Source organism: Tripterygium wilfordii, chromosome 14, assembly GCF_013401445.1.
Source record: "Tripterygium wilfordii isolate XIE 37 chromosome 14, ASM1340144v1, whole genome shotgun sequence".
In the NCBI taxonomy this organism is placed as follows: domain Eukaryota; kingdom Viridiplantae; phylum Streptophyta; class Magnoliopsida; order Celastrales; family Celastraceae; genus Tripterygium; species Tripterygium wilfordii.
The window spans coordinates 2,659,068-2,676,408 of NC_052245.1; the positions used below are offsets into that span (position 1 = coordinate 2,659,068).

Here is a 17,341-nt window from a genome sequence, read left to right on the forward strand (position 1 = left end):
TCTGTTGTCTCTAATGTTGTGGGAACAAGCCATGGTCTTGACCTGCATTCCTTTCGTATTCAGCTTACAAGTTACAACACTAATGACGGTCAAATTACAGATTCGTCTTGGTGCAAATAAATGTTGTTATATACTGAAGGTTGAGAACACCATCCTCTGAGAAGTGAGACCGACTTGATCCAGAATAGGGAAATGAACATAGGAATAGCCATTATAGCAGTCAAGCTAGATTGCCTCAGTTTTAATGTCAGGATTTCCATCATCATCTCGAAGGTTTCTGCAGAAGAACAGTCAAGTAAACCTCCCCATTCTTCGAATCGGACTTGCTCGCTGTAGCCCATTTCACCTTCTTGTACCCTAACTTGCCAATCGATGGCGTGTACACCTTCTCAAGATCCACTGCTTTACCAAAGAAGTGATCAAGCCAGAGATACCTTCCTCCCCTTGAAACTCTAGGGTTTTATCGAAAAATGACCCCTGCTAATAAACATTTTTCAAATATAACCCTTCTTTTTAAAACACTTAAATCTGACCCTTTTAGTCAAGGAAAAGACATAGACACCCTTTCACGTCTTTTTATGCACTTCCCTCTCACTTGCAACCCTAGAAATGGTTTCCCTCCTAAAACGACTTCCCTCTCTCTGTGAAACCTCTCTCTCCTTCAAACCCAGTAAAACCGCTCCTTCTATACCTCTTTCCTTCAAACTTTGTCACAGATCTAGTGAAATCCATATGCCCAAACTCAAATCTTCAAGGTTGAAGTGTCGCGACGTCAAATCTTCGTAAGTTGTCATAGCGATGTCGCCCACAATGCCAACAAGCCTAAAGTCAGCAATGCAAGCTTCGTCTTCGTTCCCGTTGAACATAGAAGTGCTCACCGTCGTCGATAAGTGTCCTGCCCTTCATACAAAATATTTCGTTGATAAATGCCTGTTTTTTTCGTTGCGAACTATATTTGTTTTCGTGGATGTGAGACAAATTTTTCGTTGGAAACTTCGTTTGTTTTCGTTTAACTCAGACAATTTTTTCGTTGATAATATCACGATTTCAATGAACGGGGTTTCTCAACCAAAGACTTTAACCATGGCTAGATGCATAGCACAGAACATGGTTCGATCAGTCAAAATGAATAGGATGGTTACTACTTAAGTTTTGCTGAATGCTTAAATGGAATATTGAGGGATGTTCGAAACTTACCTATTACAAAGTTGATGGATCATCTGCAGTCTTTATTACAACGATGGTTTCATGAAAGACGATCAATCATTGTTGAAATGAAAGGCGAACTAATTAACTATTATGATAAAGTTTCAGAAGAAAGAAGGGATAGGTATGTAACGTAATTTATTTTTCGTTGATAACGTTGAGAATTTTAGTTGATAATCTATTTATTTCGTTGGGAATTTTGTTATTTTGGTTGACAAACTTTTTTGTTGATAATTATCATTTTCGTTGACTACTTAAGTTTTTTCGTTTATAGTTAGTTTAATAGTATTTTCGTCGACAAATGATTTAGTTTATGTTATAATTTCGTTTACTACTATAATTTTATCGTTGATAATTAAAGTTTTTGTTAAATTGACAGGGCTAGAGTCATGACTATGGAGCCTATTAGTATAAATACTTTTCTTGTGAAAGACGGTGATGTTGGAGGACAAGTGGATTTAGCCAGCAAGCTTCGTCTTCGTTCCCGTTGAACATAGAAGTGCTCACCGTCGTCGATAAGTGTCCCGCCCTTCGTACAAAATATTTCGTTGATAAATACCTGTTTTTTTCGTTGAGAACTATATTTGTTTTCGTTGATGTGAGACAAATTTTTCGTTGGAAACTTCGTTTGTTTTCGTTTAAACTCAGACAATTTTTTCGTTGATAATATCACGATTTCAATGAAGGGGGTTTCTCAACCAAAGACTTTAACCATGGCTAGATGCATAGCACATAACATGGTTCGACCAGTCAAAATGAATATGATGGTTACTAATTAAGTTTTGTTGAATGCTTAAATGGAATATTGAGGGATGTTTGAAACTGACCTATTACAAAGTTGATGGATCATCTGCAGTCTTTATTACAACGATGGTTTCATGAGAGACGATCAATAGTTGTTGAAATGAAAGGCGAACTGATTAACTATTATGATAAAGTTTCAGAAGAAAGAATGGATAGGTATGTAACGTAATTTATTTTTCGTTGATAACGTTAAGAATTTTAGTTGATGATCTATTTATTTCGTTGGGAATTTTTTTATTTTGTTTGACAAACTTTTTTATTGATAATTAAAATTTTCGTTTACTACTTAAGTTTTTTCGTTTATACTTTAATAGTGTTTTCGTTGACAAATGATTTAGTTTATGTTATAATTTCGTTTACTACTATAATTTTATCATTGATAATTAAAGTTTTTGTTAAATTGGCAGGGCTAGAGTCATGACTGTGGATCTATTTAACAAGTATCCATGAGATATTTTGTCCTACAAGAAAACAATTCAATCCCTGAACAATTGTCTTGTTGGTAGATCTGAGAAATTGAAGGAGAAGAAAAATTATTATGAGTGGTACAATCTCTTGAGTTTCCCTTGGATTTTTCAATTGTTGGCTTATGAGGTTATTCCCAATATTGCTGAACATTTTGCCAACTGTCTTGATGTAAAAATGCTGCCCATAATGTCGAAGTGGCCATCAATAAAGACACCAAAATCCAAGACCGTCAATGATTTACTGGAAGACAAGGAGGTAAATATATTTTTTCTCGTTGATAGTGATAATGTTTACGTTGTTAATGAGAATGTTTATGTTGACAATATAGATGTTTATGTTGATAATGTAAATTTTTACGTTGATAATTACCATGTTTACGTTGATAATATATTATATTTTAGTTGATAAGTGTATTATTAGGTTGATAATGATTTACAATATAGTTTATTAATTTATATAATTTTTTTTCATCTTCAGGTACATGTCATTGAAATGGTTTCCACACATTCAGAGCGTGACCAGAATTATACTACTAATATAAATGAGAATGTTGAATTCATAGTGAACAAGACAAATAAATTTAAGCAATCTAAGAATAAGCCCGAAGTTGAACCTGATGTCACTTCAGCTAAAAAGTTGGATGATACAACTGATATTTTCATAAGGCTCAGTCCAATTGAGCAAAAAATTTTGGCCCTCAAATCGACTCAGAATACATACAAGAAAGAAGAGAAGAAGACTGTAGAGGAGATTGTTGAAAAAAAAGAAGAAAAAAAGAAATGAGGATGAAAAGAATGAAGGGATTACTTATATTGATGATCAGGAAAATGATACTGTATTTAACTGTATTTAATTTATATAACTCTAATTATTTAATTTCTATGTATGATATATTATATTTATCAACGAAAATAGTTATAGTAATAAACGTTAGAAATAATAGTTATCAATGAAAAATTAAGGACCCTAAAAACTAACTATTAACGAAAACAGTTACAGTAATAAACCTTACATATAATAGTTATAAATGAAAAATTAGTGACTCTAACAAATAACTATCAACGAAAACAGATACAATAATAAACCTTACATATAATAGTTATCAATGAAAAATTAGTGACCCTAACAAATAATTATCAACGAAAACAATTACAGTAATCAACGTTACAAATAATAGTTATCAACCATAATTCTCATAGTGTTGACGTGTTAGGGTGTCAATAGAAACATATCAGTATGGTAATAAGGCGACCACAAGGAAATTGTTGGTAATTTCCTAACTTTACATGCTGCAAATGCGTGGACGCAAGTTATCTGGTCAAGATCAAAAACTCTGCAGGAGCAAGTCTTGCTGGCCAAATCCACTTGTCCTCCAACATCACCGTCTTTCACAAGAAAACTATTTATACTAATAGGCTCCATAGTCATGACTCTAGCACTGCCAATTTAACAAAAACTTTAATTATCAACGATAAAATTATAGTAGTAAACGAAATTATAACATAAACTAAATCATTTTTCGACGAAAATACTATTAAACTAACTATAAACGAAAAAACTTAAGTAGTAAACGAAAATGATAATTATCAACAAAAAAGTTTGTCAACCAAAATAACAAAATTCCCAACGAAATAAATAGATTATCAACTAAAATTCTCAAAGTTATCAACGAAAAATAAATTACGTTACATACCTATCCCTTCTTTCTTCTGAAATTTTATCATAATAGTATTGATCGTCTCTCATGAAACTATCGTTGTAATAAAGACTGCAGATGATCCATCAACTTTGTAATAGGTAAGTTTCGAACATCCCTCAATATTCCATTTAAGCATTCAGCAAAACTTAAGTAGTAACCATCCTATTCATTTTGACTGATCGAACCATGTTCTGTGCTATGCATCTAGCCATGGTTAAAGTCTTTGGTTGAGAAACCCCGTTCATTGAAATCGTGATATTATCAATGAAAAAATTGTCTGAGTTAAACGAAAACAAACGAAGTTTCCAACGAAAAATTTGTCTCAAATCAACGAAAACAAATATAGTTCTCAACGAAAAAAACAGGCATTTATCAACGAAATATTTTGTACGAAGGGCAGGACACTTATCGACGACGGTGAGCACTTCTATGTTCAACGGGAACAAAGACGAAGCTTGCATTGCTGACTTTAGGCTTGTTGGCATTGTGGGCGACATCGCTATGACAACTTACGAAGATTTGACGTCGCGACACTTCAACCTTGAAGATTTGAGTTTGGGCATATGGATTTCACTAGATCTGTGACAAAGTTTGAAGGAAAGAGGTATAGATGGAGCGGTTTTACTGGGTTTGAAGGACAGAGAGAGGTTTCACAGAGAGAGGGAAGTGGTTTTAGGAGGGAAACCATTTCTAGGGTTGCAAGTGAGAGGGAAGTGCATAAAAAGACGTGAAAGGGTGTCTATGTCTTTTCCTTGACTGAAAGGGTCAGATTTAAGTGTTTTAAAAAGAAGGGTTATATTTGAAAAATGTTTATTAGCAGGGGTCATTTTTCAATAAAACCCGAAACTCTATCCACATCAAACAGAAAGAACTCCATCACTGTCAGTGGTATCCACCGATTCACTGCCCTCCCACACCGCACCAGATCCACCAAACAACGGTAATCGTTGCTGCAGCGGCACGTGCAACGGCAGCAATCCTCTCAACGCCACCGCCTCATTGTACGGTGCGTTGAAGTTCATAGTTGTGGTCAGGACGGTCACATTGTGCTCCTTCATTCTGGCTGCAAAAGTACCCGTCCCACCTCCAATATCAATTCCAAGTCGAAGAACAGAATTCGCCGATTTCGCTATCTGTACCAGCTGTGGAATCGGAAGATCCAGCTCGGTCTTGAAACTCATGAACTGTGAAATCTCGTGTGTGATGTCGATATTAGGATTAGATTGAGCGAGGCAAGAGAAAGATTTACAGGAAAATTTGGGGGAAGACCAAATCACCACAGAATCAGGGAAGAGGAAGGGAAAGGATTGAGAGGGAGTGAATTTGAGGTTTTTGATGGGGTTCTAGAGAAACAGCGACGGCGAGGGAGAGGATGACAACCGTGGAGGATTAGGGTTTCGGCGAGGTCGGAGTCTTGGGGACAAAGAGAGAAGGGGGAGTAGGTCATGTCCTTGTGGAGGAGGTCAGCGTTGTTTTGGCAAGAGGAGGCAATGGGGGAGAGTTGGGCATAGAGGAGGAGATCTGAAGGGATTGTTGGTTTGTTGTTGTTGTTGTCGGTGGTGGTGGTGGTTGTGTCGGTGGAGGTAGAGGGGGAAGGGTGGTGGTGCATATGGTGGCTGATGGCTGCGCGTATGGTTTGGAGCTGGCGGATGAGGTTGTCAGGGATAGGATTCATAGGAAATGGTTGAGAGGTTGGAGATTGAGGGGATTGAATGATGGTGGAGAGGTGGTAGAGGGAGAGGATGTTGGTGGCCACCATGGTCAGCAGGAGTATCAGATTCAAGCCCATTGTGACTCCCATTGCTGCTTCTTCTTCTTCAGTACTGTCTCTTCTTCAGTACTACAACTGCCACTACTAAAGGCTGGAACTACGAAAAGCTTTTCATTTTTTTTGTTGACAAACGAATGTAGTAACGGATTCAGTGCTTCACAGGTTTGGGTTCTCATCCCATGTTTGTCCGTTCTGAATGGTTGATTTGTGATGAAAACTCTAAATGTCTGGATGAAGGTTGCCTCCCAGCTCAGAAAATAGGGTATGACCATTTGGCCAATGGCAGGTGTGGTAAAAAAGTTGCTTATTATTTATTTAGTATTATTTGTTTTTATTTTCATGGAGAATTTCTAATATTGGACAAAATTAAACCACAAATTTACTGCAACCTTTTAAATAACTTTTTTTTTTTAAAAAAGAAAATTGGCTGAAAAGTGAAAAGAGAGTCTATCCATCGGATGCTTTGTTTGGACCCATTACTCCATTAGGGCTCATAATAGACTTAATAGTCTGCGTGTGGTAAACGCCGAAACTCCTCACCAAAAGCGAATATAATTGTGTGCCCTTTCTTCATAGGGGAAGGAGAGACATATATCTGTTCTGTGGAGCGGAACAAGATACGCACTACACAAGAACGATAGACCTCGCTTGCCCTAAAGCTCGACTTCACCATGGTACGTACTCTCGAATTCTTAATATTTTCGATTTTGGTTTTTCTTTAGCAATTTAGGGGTTTGTGTTCTGCATTGTTGTTGGCGTGATTTGAACTCAATTTTTGTGTTTCTTATGCTTAAACTGAAAGTAGTACAGACACCATAATTAATCGAAGGCGGATAATACGCTTTCTTTTTGATGAAGGGATAATCCGCTTGTTAGTTGCTGATGGTTGGATCAGTTCTGTTGTAAATTTTAGCTCACTATGACTTATACAACCATGGTGGTTGGTCTACTACAATCATATCCAGATCTGATTGATGCCCTAAAAGCATATCCCATCGTAGGCAGTTCTATGCTGTTCTTTGATTTCTCGATAATTAGTTGGTCATTGTTAATGGAGTTGTTGAGGCAGTGTGCCGGAATGGGCTTTCTTTTTTCCTTCAGGATCATGCATATGATTTATGATGCTGAACTTTAGGTCCTTAATGTGATTCGGTATTGATACCATATGGCTTTGAATGTTGCACTTGCTGCTATTTTACTGGTTTTGGAATGCAAGTATTGGTAAATTTTATTGGTGTATGTGGCAATTTTGGTTGATTTTTTTTTCCTTTTTCTAATCCCATGTTGTTATAGGCTGATCCTGAACTAGAAGCGATTAGACAAAGGAGGATGTAGGAGCTTATGGCTCAGCGTGGAACGGTATCAAAATATGCTATTCATTCTCTTTGCGTGAAACAATTATAATTTAGGTTGTCTCTTGTTTTGATGGCATTTACTTAATGTTCTGGATTGCAGGGGAATCAGCAAAACTCTGAGCAGCAAGGTGCCCAGGAAGAAGCTAAAAGGTTGGTTTTTGAATTTATCTCTAATGTTATTGCACATGTTTTTTTTTTTTTTTTTGAGATTATAAGGTCTTATATTCATAGTTTATTCTTTTTAGTTGTTGATCTTATGTTAATAACACTAATTCAGGGAGGCAGAAGAGCGAAGGCAAATGATGCTTAGTCAGATTTTGTCTACTAAAGCACGAGAAAGAAGTAAGTTATTACCTTGAGAGTATGTGGAGCTTCTAAGTGGGAGTGTTGCAGTTCGTTCTTTTATTTGGGTCAAATTTCTTGCACTACATTTACTTTGACATTTTCCTTTTTATAAAGCAACCTATTACTTACTCTTTACACCATCATGTTTGTCTCCTTTTTTTCTCTCTATTGTAAATTATTTTAGTATCAAATAGCTACATATCTTAAAATGTTTGGCTACTTATCGTCATGAATGGAGAGTTAGATTAATATAATGCAGGGATCCTGGGTTGAGTTGAGGTGGAATCCCATAAGCTAATTTTGAATCCTTATGTTTATAGATGTGAATGCAAGTATGGATGTCGGAAGTTGCTGACGCTCCTTCAGACAAAGCATTCAATTTAGTTTTTAGGATTGCTAGTGCTATTTCAATTAAATTGTTATTTGATTGATAATTGAATTCTTAGAAAGAAGGCTGGTTTATGTTTTGCACTTTTGCTCTGATGCATAGCTTGGAAATGAAGCTGCAAACTCTCAGTTTGGCATCATCTTCCTAGTTGTGCAATAATATTGGAGTAGTCCCCTGTGCTGTCTTGCTACCCAGATTCATTATCACTGATGGACAGAAATATGCGGGAGAAGTGTGTTTATCGTGGGGGTTTTCTCCGTTAGAAATTATATATTGCAATGTCATACTTGAGCTACTTCTTACTTAAAACATGCATCTACATGCCAAATTGCATGTCAGACAACGTTTTCTACTTAAATTTTGAAGAAGGAAAGATATACGACATATGACATAGACCTTTATCTGTTGGAACTAGCAAACCCATTTCTAAACTTAGGGAATCCTGACATAATGATTATCAATATATAAGTGCATGTGCAACTTTGATGTAGTTTTAAGTAATACAAAGTACTCGTTCAAATTCTTGGGTGGTCTGCTTTGACTGTTAAAGAGCCAATGCAATAAGGACTTGCAGTTGCAGAATTCATATGATGCATTAGCTATTGCTATTTTATTTTTTTATTCTATTCTTCGTTTTGTCACATTAGTTATTTGCCTATGTATCCTTCTCCTTCATCTGCTGCAATATAATATGTGCAGTTGCCCGAATTGCTTTGGTCAAACCTGAGAAGGCAAGAGGTGTTGAAGATGTTATATTGAGAGCTGCTCAGATGGGTCAGATAGTTGAGAAGGTTAACAGAAAGATCTTGTGGCCTGTCATGTATTTAAAATATGTCCAAGCCTGATGGATTACATTTTTGTAGGTTTCTGAAGAGAGGCTTATATCATTGCTGGAGCAGATTAACAGCCAAACAACTAAACAGACCAAAGTCACGGTGAGAGGATGAAATATTTCTTGTTATCTCCCATATGCGCCCATCTTTAATCATTTGTGAGCTTTCATAATTATAATTGTTTTCAATTATTCAGATCCAGAGGCGTCGGAGTGTGCTTGAAGATGATGATTAGTTCAGATATGTATGTTGGCTTATAACTTATGTCTATGACGTTTTATGGCCGATCTTTATGTTGATTGTATATTAATGTGAAAGGTCTTTGTTAGTCCTTGTCACATTCTCCACTGTATTTTCCTTGCCCTACTTTGTAGCTATGGCCATCTCCTTTTCCCCTATCTTTATCAAAATGACTGTTGTTTGAGTGATATATCTTTACTGGAATTCATGCATCAAAATATATATGAATGTGAAAGATTGGAAGTGTAACACAAAGAACACTATCATTTCAGTCTTTGCTGCCGAGTCTTGAATGGTGGAACAGTGTGCATGAGCATAGGACCTGTGATTATAGGGATCAAAGCCGACTGCATATAGGTATACGCAGTGTGGTGCTTCATTATTTTGGGGGATCTTTTTCTCTTCTGCTTGCGTGCTTTCGCCTAGCCCTGTGATTGGACAAGTTGTAAGATTTGACCATTTGATGAAGCATTGGACTTGGGATTTGGGTGCAATGTCCAAACAATGAAGGATTCAGGTGGAAGTTGGAAAAAGACTCAAGTGTGGAGTACTTATTAGGTTAATTTTACATTTGTCTTGTTGCATAACTGGCGTTGGCTTCTTGAGGATGACAAACATGCATCAGGACCTGTTCGAACCACGACAAGCGTTCTGACACTCGAATCCATTTCAATGTTGTTTTTGAATTAAAAACTCATGAGGGTTTGAGGTGGTAATCAGCGTCAACGCATGTGATCATCTATTCACAAACTGCTGGATTATTGTGAGATTCAGTGGCGCAATCATGCTAATATTACAGTAATTTTGTAAGCTTTTAGTATTCATAAATTGGGAGACTTAATTTATCATAGTAGCCAACAAAAAACTAATCAGACAAATCGGGCATCCTAGGGGTGACAAAATTATGTCCGCTCCGGATGATGGAATTTGTCCTATCAAGAGTAAATCAAGTATGAACATAAATTATATGTCCGAAATTAGAGTTCAAGCATAAAATTTTTGTCAAGTTTAAAATCGGGTTCGGGTCTAAACGAGAAATCTTGTGCTATTTATTTGTCTAAACCCTAATCCATATTAGGTTTTTGTCCAGATTTAAATCAATATGAGTTTGGTCAATTAAGATCGGGCTAGTTTGGTAGAGCATTTATAAAGTAGCAGATATGCCAGCAGAAATGTTGGACAATTTTAGTAGCAGATATGCTGCTTGAATGCTGGTTAGGTGTTTGGTTGAATTTTTACTGTTAACATTTGTGCTGTGTAGCATATTGGATAAATTACATGCACGGGTAACATACATTTTAGTTGTATACCTGTATCCAAACATACAAATTAATTCATAAAATTAATATAATGAATTTAAATTAATTAAAGATAATAATAAATTATAAATTAATTAATTAGTTAAAGTTTTAATAACAGTTAATTTATTTATCAATTAATTAATTAGTTAATTATTTAATTTATTTAATAACAATTAATTGATTTTTCGGTGACATAACAATGTAGAGTATAATCGGAATAAAGTAAAGGCATGGGGATAATATGGACTTTTGTTACTGAAATGTTAGTGAAATTGTTCCAAAAAGTAGCATCTCAAAACTAGTAGAAAATGTTGCATAAAATGGTCTCGGATTATGTGCCGAGAAAAGCTTGTTTGGTTGGAAGTAGTATAAATGCTACTAAAAAACCTCTACCAAACGGGGCCTATGTATGAAATCAACTCCGGATTAGAGTCCGAACATGTAAATATTTTATAAACAAATGCTTTTGTCCGACCCGAAACCGACTTGGAATCGTTTTTTTTTTTTTGTCAGTCATGTTATGACCCAAAAGAAGAAGATTTGTTCATTAAGGCCCCTATCCCTTTCACTTGTTAGTAATAGTTCAGGTTTGTATGTTAATTCCATTCAAAGTTATTGCGTGTATTACGGAATTGTACGCGCTCCAAAGGGTGCGAGTAGGTCAGTATATTCTTCTCTGCAGAGAAACCGTTCGTGTTTCTGAATCGTAGTATGCGCATTACTAGGATCCCCCAAGTCGCAACAGAAGAAGAAGATCGAATCAAACTCTCTCTTCTTCGCTTCAAATATTCAAATATTGGTTGACACCTTTAAACCGTTCATCCTTCCTCACTATATCACTCTAAATTTCGATTCTTTCTACTATTTTATTGATATATAAAATCTTCGAAACCAAATTGATTTTGCTGCAATTGGTGCTTACCACCTCCTTCTCCCTTTCCCCAAACCCTTTTCTGCAAGAACGTCTCAGACCTGGGAATCACCGCTTCCAAGAACCCAGATGGAGAAGGAACCTCTACTTCCGTATTTGAGCCCGAGGAAAAGAAACCCACCTCCGCCACCGCTTCTACACCCTCTTCCCGAGGACGGTGAAATTTCTCTTCCTCTTCCTCTAACCCCGTCGGAACTCAAGGACCGACTCATATTTGGCCCTTCGTCTTCCTCTCCCAGAGATGCTTCTCCTATTGTTGATGCCTTGAATTTGTCTCTTAATTCCTCTAGACCCTCCTCTTCTTCTTTTCTTCACGAACCTCCCGTTCAAGAGACGATATCACCGTCGCTACAGCAATCTTGGCTTATCGATCCTAATTTCATATGCAAAAAGACCAATCTGCACAGGTCCAAAACAGCTCCTGCTATGTCGACGATCAATGAACTTAATCACCCTGTTAATACCAAGCCTGAGTTGGGATCACAATCCATTATTCGCCAAGCGGTTGTTCTCTTATTGTTATACTTGTCGTTGGGTGTTCTGATATATTCGTTCAACCGCCATAAGTTCTCTGTGAGTGAAACTCATCCAGTTGTTGATGCGTTGTATTTTTGCATTGTGACAATGTGCACAATTGGTTATGGTGATATCACCCCTAACAGCACGTCCACCAAGTTGTTTTCCATAATGTTTGTTTTGGTGGGTTTTGGTTTTGTTGATATTCTGCTTACTGGGATGGTTGGTTATGTGCTTGATTTGCAAGAAAATTATTTGCTGCAACACGTGAAACGTGAGGGTGAAAAGGAATCTGCAGGTTCTTATATAATTGATGTGAAGAAAGGAAGGATGAGAATAAGAATGAAGGTGGCATTGGCATTGGGAGTCGTGGTTCTTTGTATTGGGATAGGAGTAGGTGTGATGCATTTTGTAGAGAAACTTGAATGGTTAGATGCATTTTACCTTTCAGTTATGTCAGTCACAACCGTAGGTTATGGAGACAGGGCATTCAGGTCACTTCCGGGTCGCATTTTTGCTTCCATTTGGTTGCTTGTATCCACTCTTGCAGTTGCTCGAGCATTTTTATATTTGGCTGAAGCAAGAGTTGATAGGAGGCAGAGGAGGATGGCGAAATGGGTGCTTGGTCATGATATGACTGTCTCTGAGTTTCTTGCCGCAGATATTGACAACAATGGGTTTGTGAGGTATATCTAGTCTCTCCTCTTATTATTGCCTTATTCATGAATGCTGATCCATAAACTTTATGCTAGTGGCTTAAAATTTTTTTCCTACTAGTACCAGATTGTTGCATTCTTATACCTCTTGGACACAGTAAAGGTGCTTGATGGGTTGAACTTTGAAGTGGTTTGGAAGGGATCAATGCCCTGTGTATACTTTTCTTTATTATTGGTTTTCTTCGCATAGCTTGCATCTTTTTATGTAGAAAAGTGATCGTGAGTTTTCAATATTCAATGCCTGCTCACAATTTCTGATTTCACATCTATTGAATTAGCTTTGACATAGAGGTTGGTTAAGACAACCTTGCAAAGTTTTGATTCCAAATTATTTAATTCCATGTGCCTTTGTTGAATAGAGTTTTATCTCTTTCTTGCACACCTTGTAATTTATGCCTAACTTCCAATTGTCCATGCAAAATTGTGGAGAAAATTTAGGAATAGGAGATCTTGAAACATATTTGATGTGTAGGAGAGCGAAACTTTTGCACTTCTGTAGGAAGTTAAGTATCCAGTAGAATTATTTTATTTTCCTAAAAGGCAGCAGATTTTTGCCTGTGAAGTTCTGTGTGTGATTTAAAGAAGGCAGATAGAATTTTCCTCCCAACTTATCAATTATTAATTCATCAACTTCATTGTGATTATTGAAAGTTTTGGACCGTTAAGTATTGTGACTGATGAGAAGTGCTGCATGATCCTTAGAGACATGGTAATGGATACAAAAGCGACTCATGGTCGACATTTTTGCACTTATAATTTGATTGTAGAAACTTCATCTCGAGTGGTAACAGATAAAAATGCAACCTAAGTGAGTTTTACAACTTCTTTTTAAAACAGCTGGGCTTTTGGAGAGGGGGAAAGGTCCCAGGGGTGGGGGGTGGATTTTTGAATCTCTTGAAAAGGCATAGTCTGCTGCTTCAGTAATTTCTTTGTAGGAAGACTGAGCAGCTTTGCTGTTTGTATGCAAGAGATTTTTGGGGAAAGATAAGCATGTCTGTCCTTGTGTCCAAAAAACATTATCGCTCTACCTGGCGTTAATTGTGCTTGTCAAATCTTCAACCCTTTGCACTTCGTCATATATTTTGATTTTCTATCAAGTATCAAGAGCTGATATCGACAATCTGGCAGTTCAGAGTTTATTGTGGAACAGACATCTAATTGCTAATTTTATTTTTTGTTGTAATAGGTTTTTGGTTGTAGTATAATAACCGAGAATGGTTCGAGAAAAATGAAATTGGATCTTTCCAACTCTGTTGTCCAGGCTGGGAAAGATTTGCACCCATGAGTAGTATTATTTGAGATATTTATATTAAGTTCTAAACATATCTATTCTGAACTACACATACGGAGGACATTTACTGATAGTCAGTCAAGTACACTGCTGCAAAAGGTCATACTAACTTAGAAGTCGACTTATGTTTCTTCTGGTATATAATCTTCTTAGTATTACCATCCTTTAATTGCGCTTGCTGGTCTTTACCTTTAAGAAGTTGTACTCAGAATGTGACACAGAGGACTGGACATGTTACACTGATTCTCCTGAGGCATCTTAAAAAGTCTTTCTAAAACTAAGCAGGTTACTCTAAGTAGGCTTCTCATAATTGCCTCTGAGAAGTCACGGTGTGATGATCATTGTGTTCGATCTATACATGGTGTTATCCGCCTGTCGATAAATGTGGCAACATTCCATGCTGGATCTATGAGAGATGATAGTGATTATTACTACCATGGATCTAACGAATATTTACATTCCACGGTATTGAACACCTTCTTTATGTAGCATCTTGGAGGACAGAGATGACGTTGTTATGCTGTCTAAGTACGTTGTTTTTTTGGTACCTAATCTTCATCTTTACTGGTATACGCAGATGGAATCTGTTGTATCTATTTTTTACCAATGCCCAGCATAAGTGGCATGGCTTTACTTTTCTTGTTTGAGTAATAGGTGTCATTGTGTGTGTATTTGTATACATGTGAGAAGCTGGGCTGGAATCTACCATCTTGGAGCACTGAGATCTTATTGGTCATGGAAAAACATGCTTCTTATTAGTGTATCTTTTGTTGCTTAATGCAAATTTCTGAAAGTGTAATGCCTAAATCTGACTTCTGTTTCTCCTACACCAATTGTTGTTTGCTTTACCTTGTTTGGTTACTCAATTGTCTCGTTCTCTAAATTTTGTAGCATACATCCTTTGAAATGATCTCGTAATTTCTATTCCCGAATTCACTGTGTTTTGCTCTCACAAAGTTCTTTTATCCTCGTTAGATTTCACTCTAGTTGCATTCTTGATTTTGTTCCTTTTTGTTGAATTAAAGCTGACCCTGAGTGGCATATAGTCTTCTGCAGAGCACTTATACTTGTTTTGTGCACTTATGCAGCAAATCTGAATATGTCATATACAAACTTAAGGAAATGGGAAAGGTGACGGAGAAAGACATTCTGCTGATTTGCAAACAATTTGATCGGCTAGACACTGGCAATTGTGGGAAGATAACTCTTGTGGATCTCATGGAGAGTCATCAATGAAAAAAAAAAGCATTGTGGGGGGTTTCATCTATGTAAAATGTAACTCCTGAAACTTTTCAACTGGAGACAAGTCACTAAATCAAGGGCTGGATTGTAGTTTGGCCACAGGGATGAATTGATGAATGCTGGTATGGTATAAACTCAATTCCTTATCCGCTGGTACCTTTGGCTTATGCAATCCCTCCACCCTCTCTCGTGTTGAGATATGGGGTAATGCATCAGTCTCTCCTTATTCTGTTTCCCAGCCAATTGTGGAAGCCAATCAACTTTGAAGCTGTTATATTTTCTTGATATAAATCAGCTCTCACAAAGATATCGATGGTATTAGCCCACATCAAATGCTGGAATATGAACAGACAAAACGTAAGTTGATCCGGCAGGTAGAACAAGTTGTATGGACAATTTTGTTGATGGTTAAATTTATTTTTTTGGTAGAGTATCTATATAAAAGTGAGGGGTTCAGTGATGGAAGTTGATCTCTCTTTTTACTAAGCACATCTTGTTTTCAGATCTATTTGACAGTTTTATGCAAGGTCCTTTTTGTTTGATTTCTCTCCCTTTTTTGGCCTAAATGACCTGCCTTTGTTTCGCCGTAAAAGCCGTTTTAAGTAGTCTGAACTCTAGATTTTAACATGGTCTTCTGATGTTGAGGGATGGATCATGCTCCTCTGCAAATACCAAAATCATGCAGTTTCTTGCAATATCAGTTTTAAGTCGCATGCCCTTTTTTTTTTTTTGCTATTTGAAGTCATTGGTTTGATTGCAAAAGAGCAGTCTGTGTAGAATTTTTGGATCTTGTCATTATACTTGCTAGTTCTAATCCTCCATGACAAAAAAAACATTAATTATGAGCATTCCCTTCATACAAGACCCATTTGGCCATTCAACAACCTTATGTTTTCACTACTAGTCTATGCCTTGAATTTTTAAGTTTAAAAGCTTTAACTTTACACTAACTCAACCATCTAGAGAGCAAATTACCTTTGAAGGCCAACATTTTGCCTTTTCACTGTCCACAGAGGACAGAGTAGGATCATCAAGAATTTCAAGACTAAAAACTATAGCTTACCAAGTTTTACAGGCATTGACCCTCTTAAGTATTTTAATGAATTATAGCACACATGCTTTTGATTATGAATTTCTGGTTGACGTAGACAGTCTTCAGCGAGCTTGACTGGAAATTAAAAGGGTTTACCCAAATGCCAGGAACATCACGTTACGTTGGTCAATAGACTGAGAACATCACCTGGCTGCCATAAATTGGTATTATGGGCGGCACATTTTCTCATCCTCATTGGACTGTACGAGCGGTTGCCATAATTTAGGTATTATGGACGGCACATTTCTTGTCCTCATTGGACTTCTTGTACAAGTGAGTGGCTATAAATGTGTGCCGCGGCAATGCCAGAGGTACCATTTCTGTTCTCACCATCAAATCATCATAATTTGCAGTTACAATCCAATTCTCCTTAAAAAAAATTTATCAATGGAGAAGAAAAGCACTTCGAGTGTCCCAGTATTTGATATGCAAAATTTTCCAGGAAAATACGAGAAAGGGTTGAAAGAGGCATGCGAGGAATGGGGTTGTTTCAGATTAGTGAATCACACCATACCCATCTCACTGATGTCAGATATGAAGGCACTGGTGAGTTCTCTGTTCGATCTTCCGATCGAAATCAAGAAAAACAACCTCCCTGCCATTGTTGGGAGCTGCTATATTGATCGCAGCCAGTCCAACCCACTCTAAGAAGCACTTGGACTCTATGATATTGGTTCCAATCAAGCTGTTCAACAATTCTGTTCTCAGCTCGGTCTCTCTAACCATCAACGGAGCGTAATCGAAGCTTATGCTCAGGGAATCAATGATTTGGCTATGGAAATATTGGAAAAATTGACTAAAACTATGGGACTGAGTGGTTACTCCTTTGAGGGTTGGCCTATGTTGTTCAGAATTAACAAGTACCATTTCATACCTGAAGCTGTAGGCACTGTGGGGGTCCAATTGCACTCTGATGCCGTGTTCTTGACTTTACTTCAAGACGATGAAAATGTCGGCGGCCTTGAAGTGATAAACAGTAAATCCGGTGAATATGTTCGGGTTGATCCGGTTCCGGGAGGGATTATTGTCAATTTTAGAGATGTGGGTACTGTAGGTGCCAAAAATGGTATGGCCCCACCTGGTCCCACATCGACAAGATGAGCTGGATTGTCTAGGCCCCCCAGGTTAACTATCGCAGTTAG

The 17,341-nt window shown here is 37.2% G+C and overlaps 3 protein-coding genes and 1 pseudogene across 3 annotated transcripts; 3 read left to right on the top strand and 1 right to left on the bottom strand.

The window, feature by feature from the left end:
* Nucleotides 1-121: 121 nt before the first annotated feature.
* On the bottom strand, nucleotides 122-6,110 carry LOC120014319 (annotated as a pseudogene).
* Nucleotides 6,111-6,441: 331 nt separating this feature from the next.
* On the top strand, nucleotides 6,442-9,344 carry LOC120014318 (DNA-binding protein DDB_G0278111-like). The gene is made up of 7 exons (XM_038866239.1): nucleotides 6,442-6,622; nucleotides 7,242-7,307; nucleotides 7,404-7,453; nucleotides 7,581-7,645; nucleotides 8,736-8,827; nucleotides 8,900-8,971; nucleotides 9,066-9,344. The coding sequence occupies exons 2-7, from the start codon at nucleotides 7,290-7,292 to the stop codon at nucleotides 9,102-9,104; spliced, it is 336 nt and encodes a 111-aa protein (XP_038722167.1). The 5' UTR covers nucleotides 6,442-6,622; nucleotides 7,242-7,289; the 3' UTR covers nucleotides 9,105-9,344.
* Nucleotides 9,345-11,029: 1,685 nt separating this feature from the next.
* LOC120014304 (two-pore potassium channel 3-like) lies at nucleotides 11,030-15,648 on the top strand. The gene is made up of 2 exons (XM_038866225.1): nucleotides 11,030-12,543; nucleotides 14,953-15,648. The coding sequence occupies exons 1-2, from the start codon at nucleotides 11,411-11,413 to the stop codon at nucleotides 15,098-15,100; spliced, it is 1,281 nt and encodes a 426-aa protein (XP_038722153.1). The 5' UTR covers nucleotides 11,030-11,410; the 3' UTR covers nucleotides 15,101-15,648.
* A 536-nt stretch (nucleotides 15,649-16,184) lies between these two features.
* On the top strand, nucleotides 16,185-17,130 carry LOC120014313 (feruloyl CoA ortho-hydroxylase 2-like). Its single transcript, XM_038866233.1, has one exon. It carries the CDS (start codon nucleotides 16,431-16,433, stop codon nucleotides 16,845-16,847), a length of 417 nt encoding a protein of 138 aa, XP_038722161.1. The 5' UTR covers nucleotides 16,185-16,430; the 3' UTR covers nucleotides 16,848-17,130.
* The last annotated feature ends 211 nt before the right edge of the window (nucleotides 17,131-17,341 follow it).

Bases quoted from the DNA above. Each gene is read 5' to 3' on its own strand.
- LOC120014318 (XM_038866239.1), top strand. The intron at 7,646-8,735 runs GTAAGTTATTAC...TAATATGTGCAG, and splicing joins TACTAAAGCACGAGAAAGAA to TTGCCCGAATTGCTTTGGTC. The intron at 8,972-9,065 runs GTGAGAGGATGA...TCAATTATTCAG, and splicing joins CTAAACAGACCAAAGTCACG to ATCCAGAGGCGTCGGAGTGT.
- LOC120014304 (XM_038866225.1), top strand. From the start codon at position 11,411: ATGGAGAAGGAACCTCTACTTCCGTATTTGAGCCCGAGGAAAAGAAAC. The intron at 12,544-14,952 runs GTATATCTAGTC...GCACTTATGCAG, and splicing joins GACAACAATGGGTTTGTGAG to CAAATCTGAATATGTCATAT.
- LOC120014313 (XM_038866233.1), top strand. From the start codon at position 16,431: ATGGACGGCACATTTCTTGTCCTCATTGGACTTCTTGTACAAGTGAGT.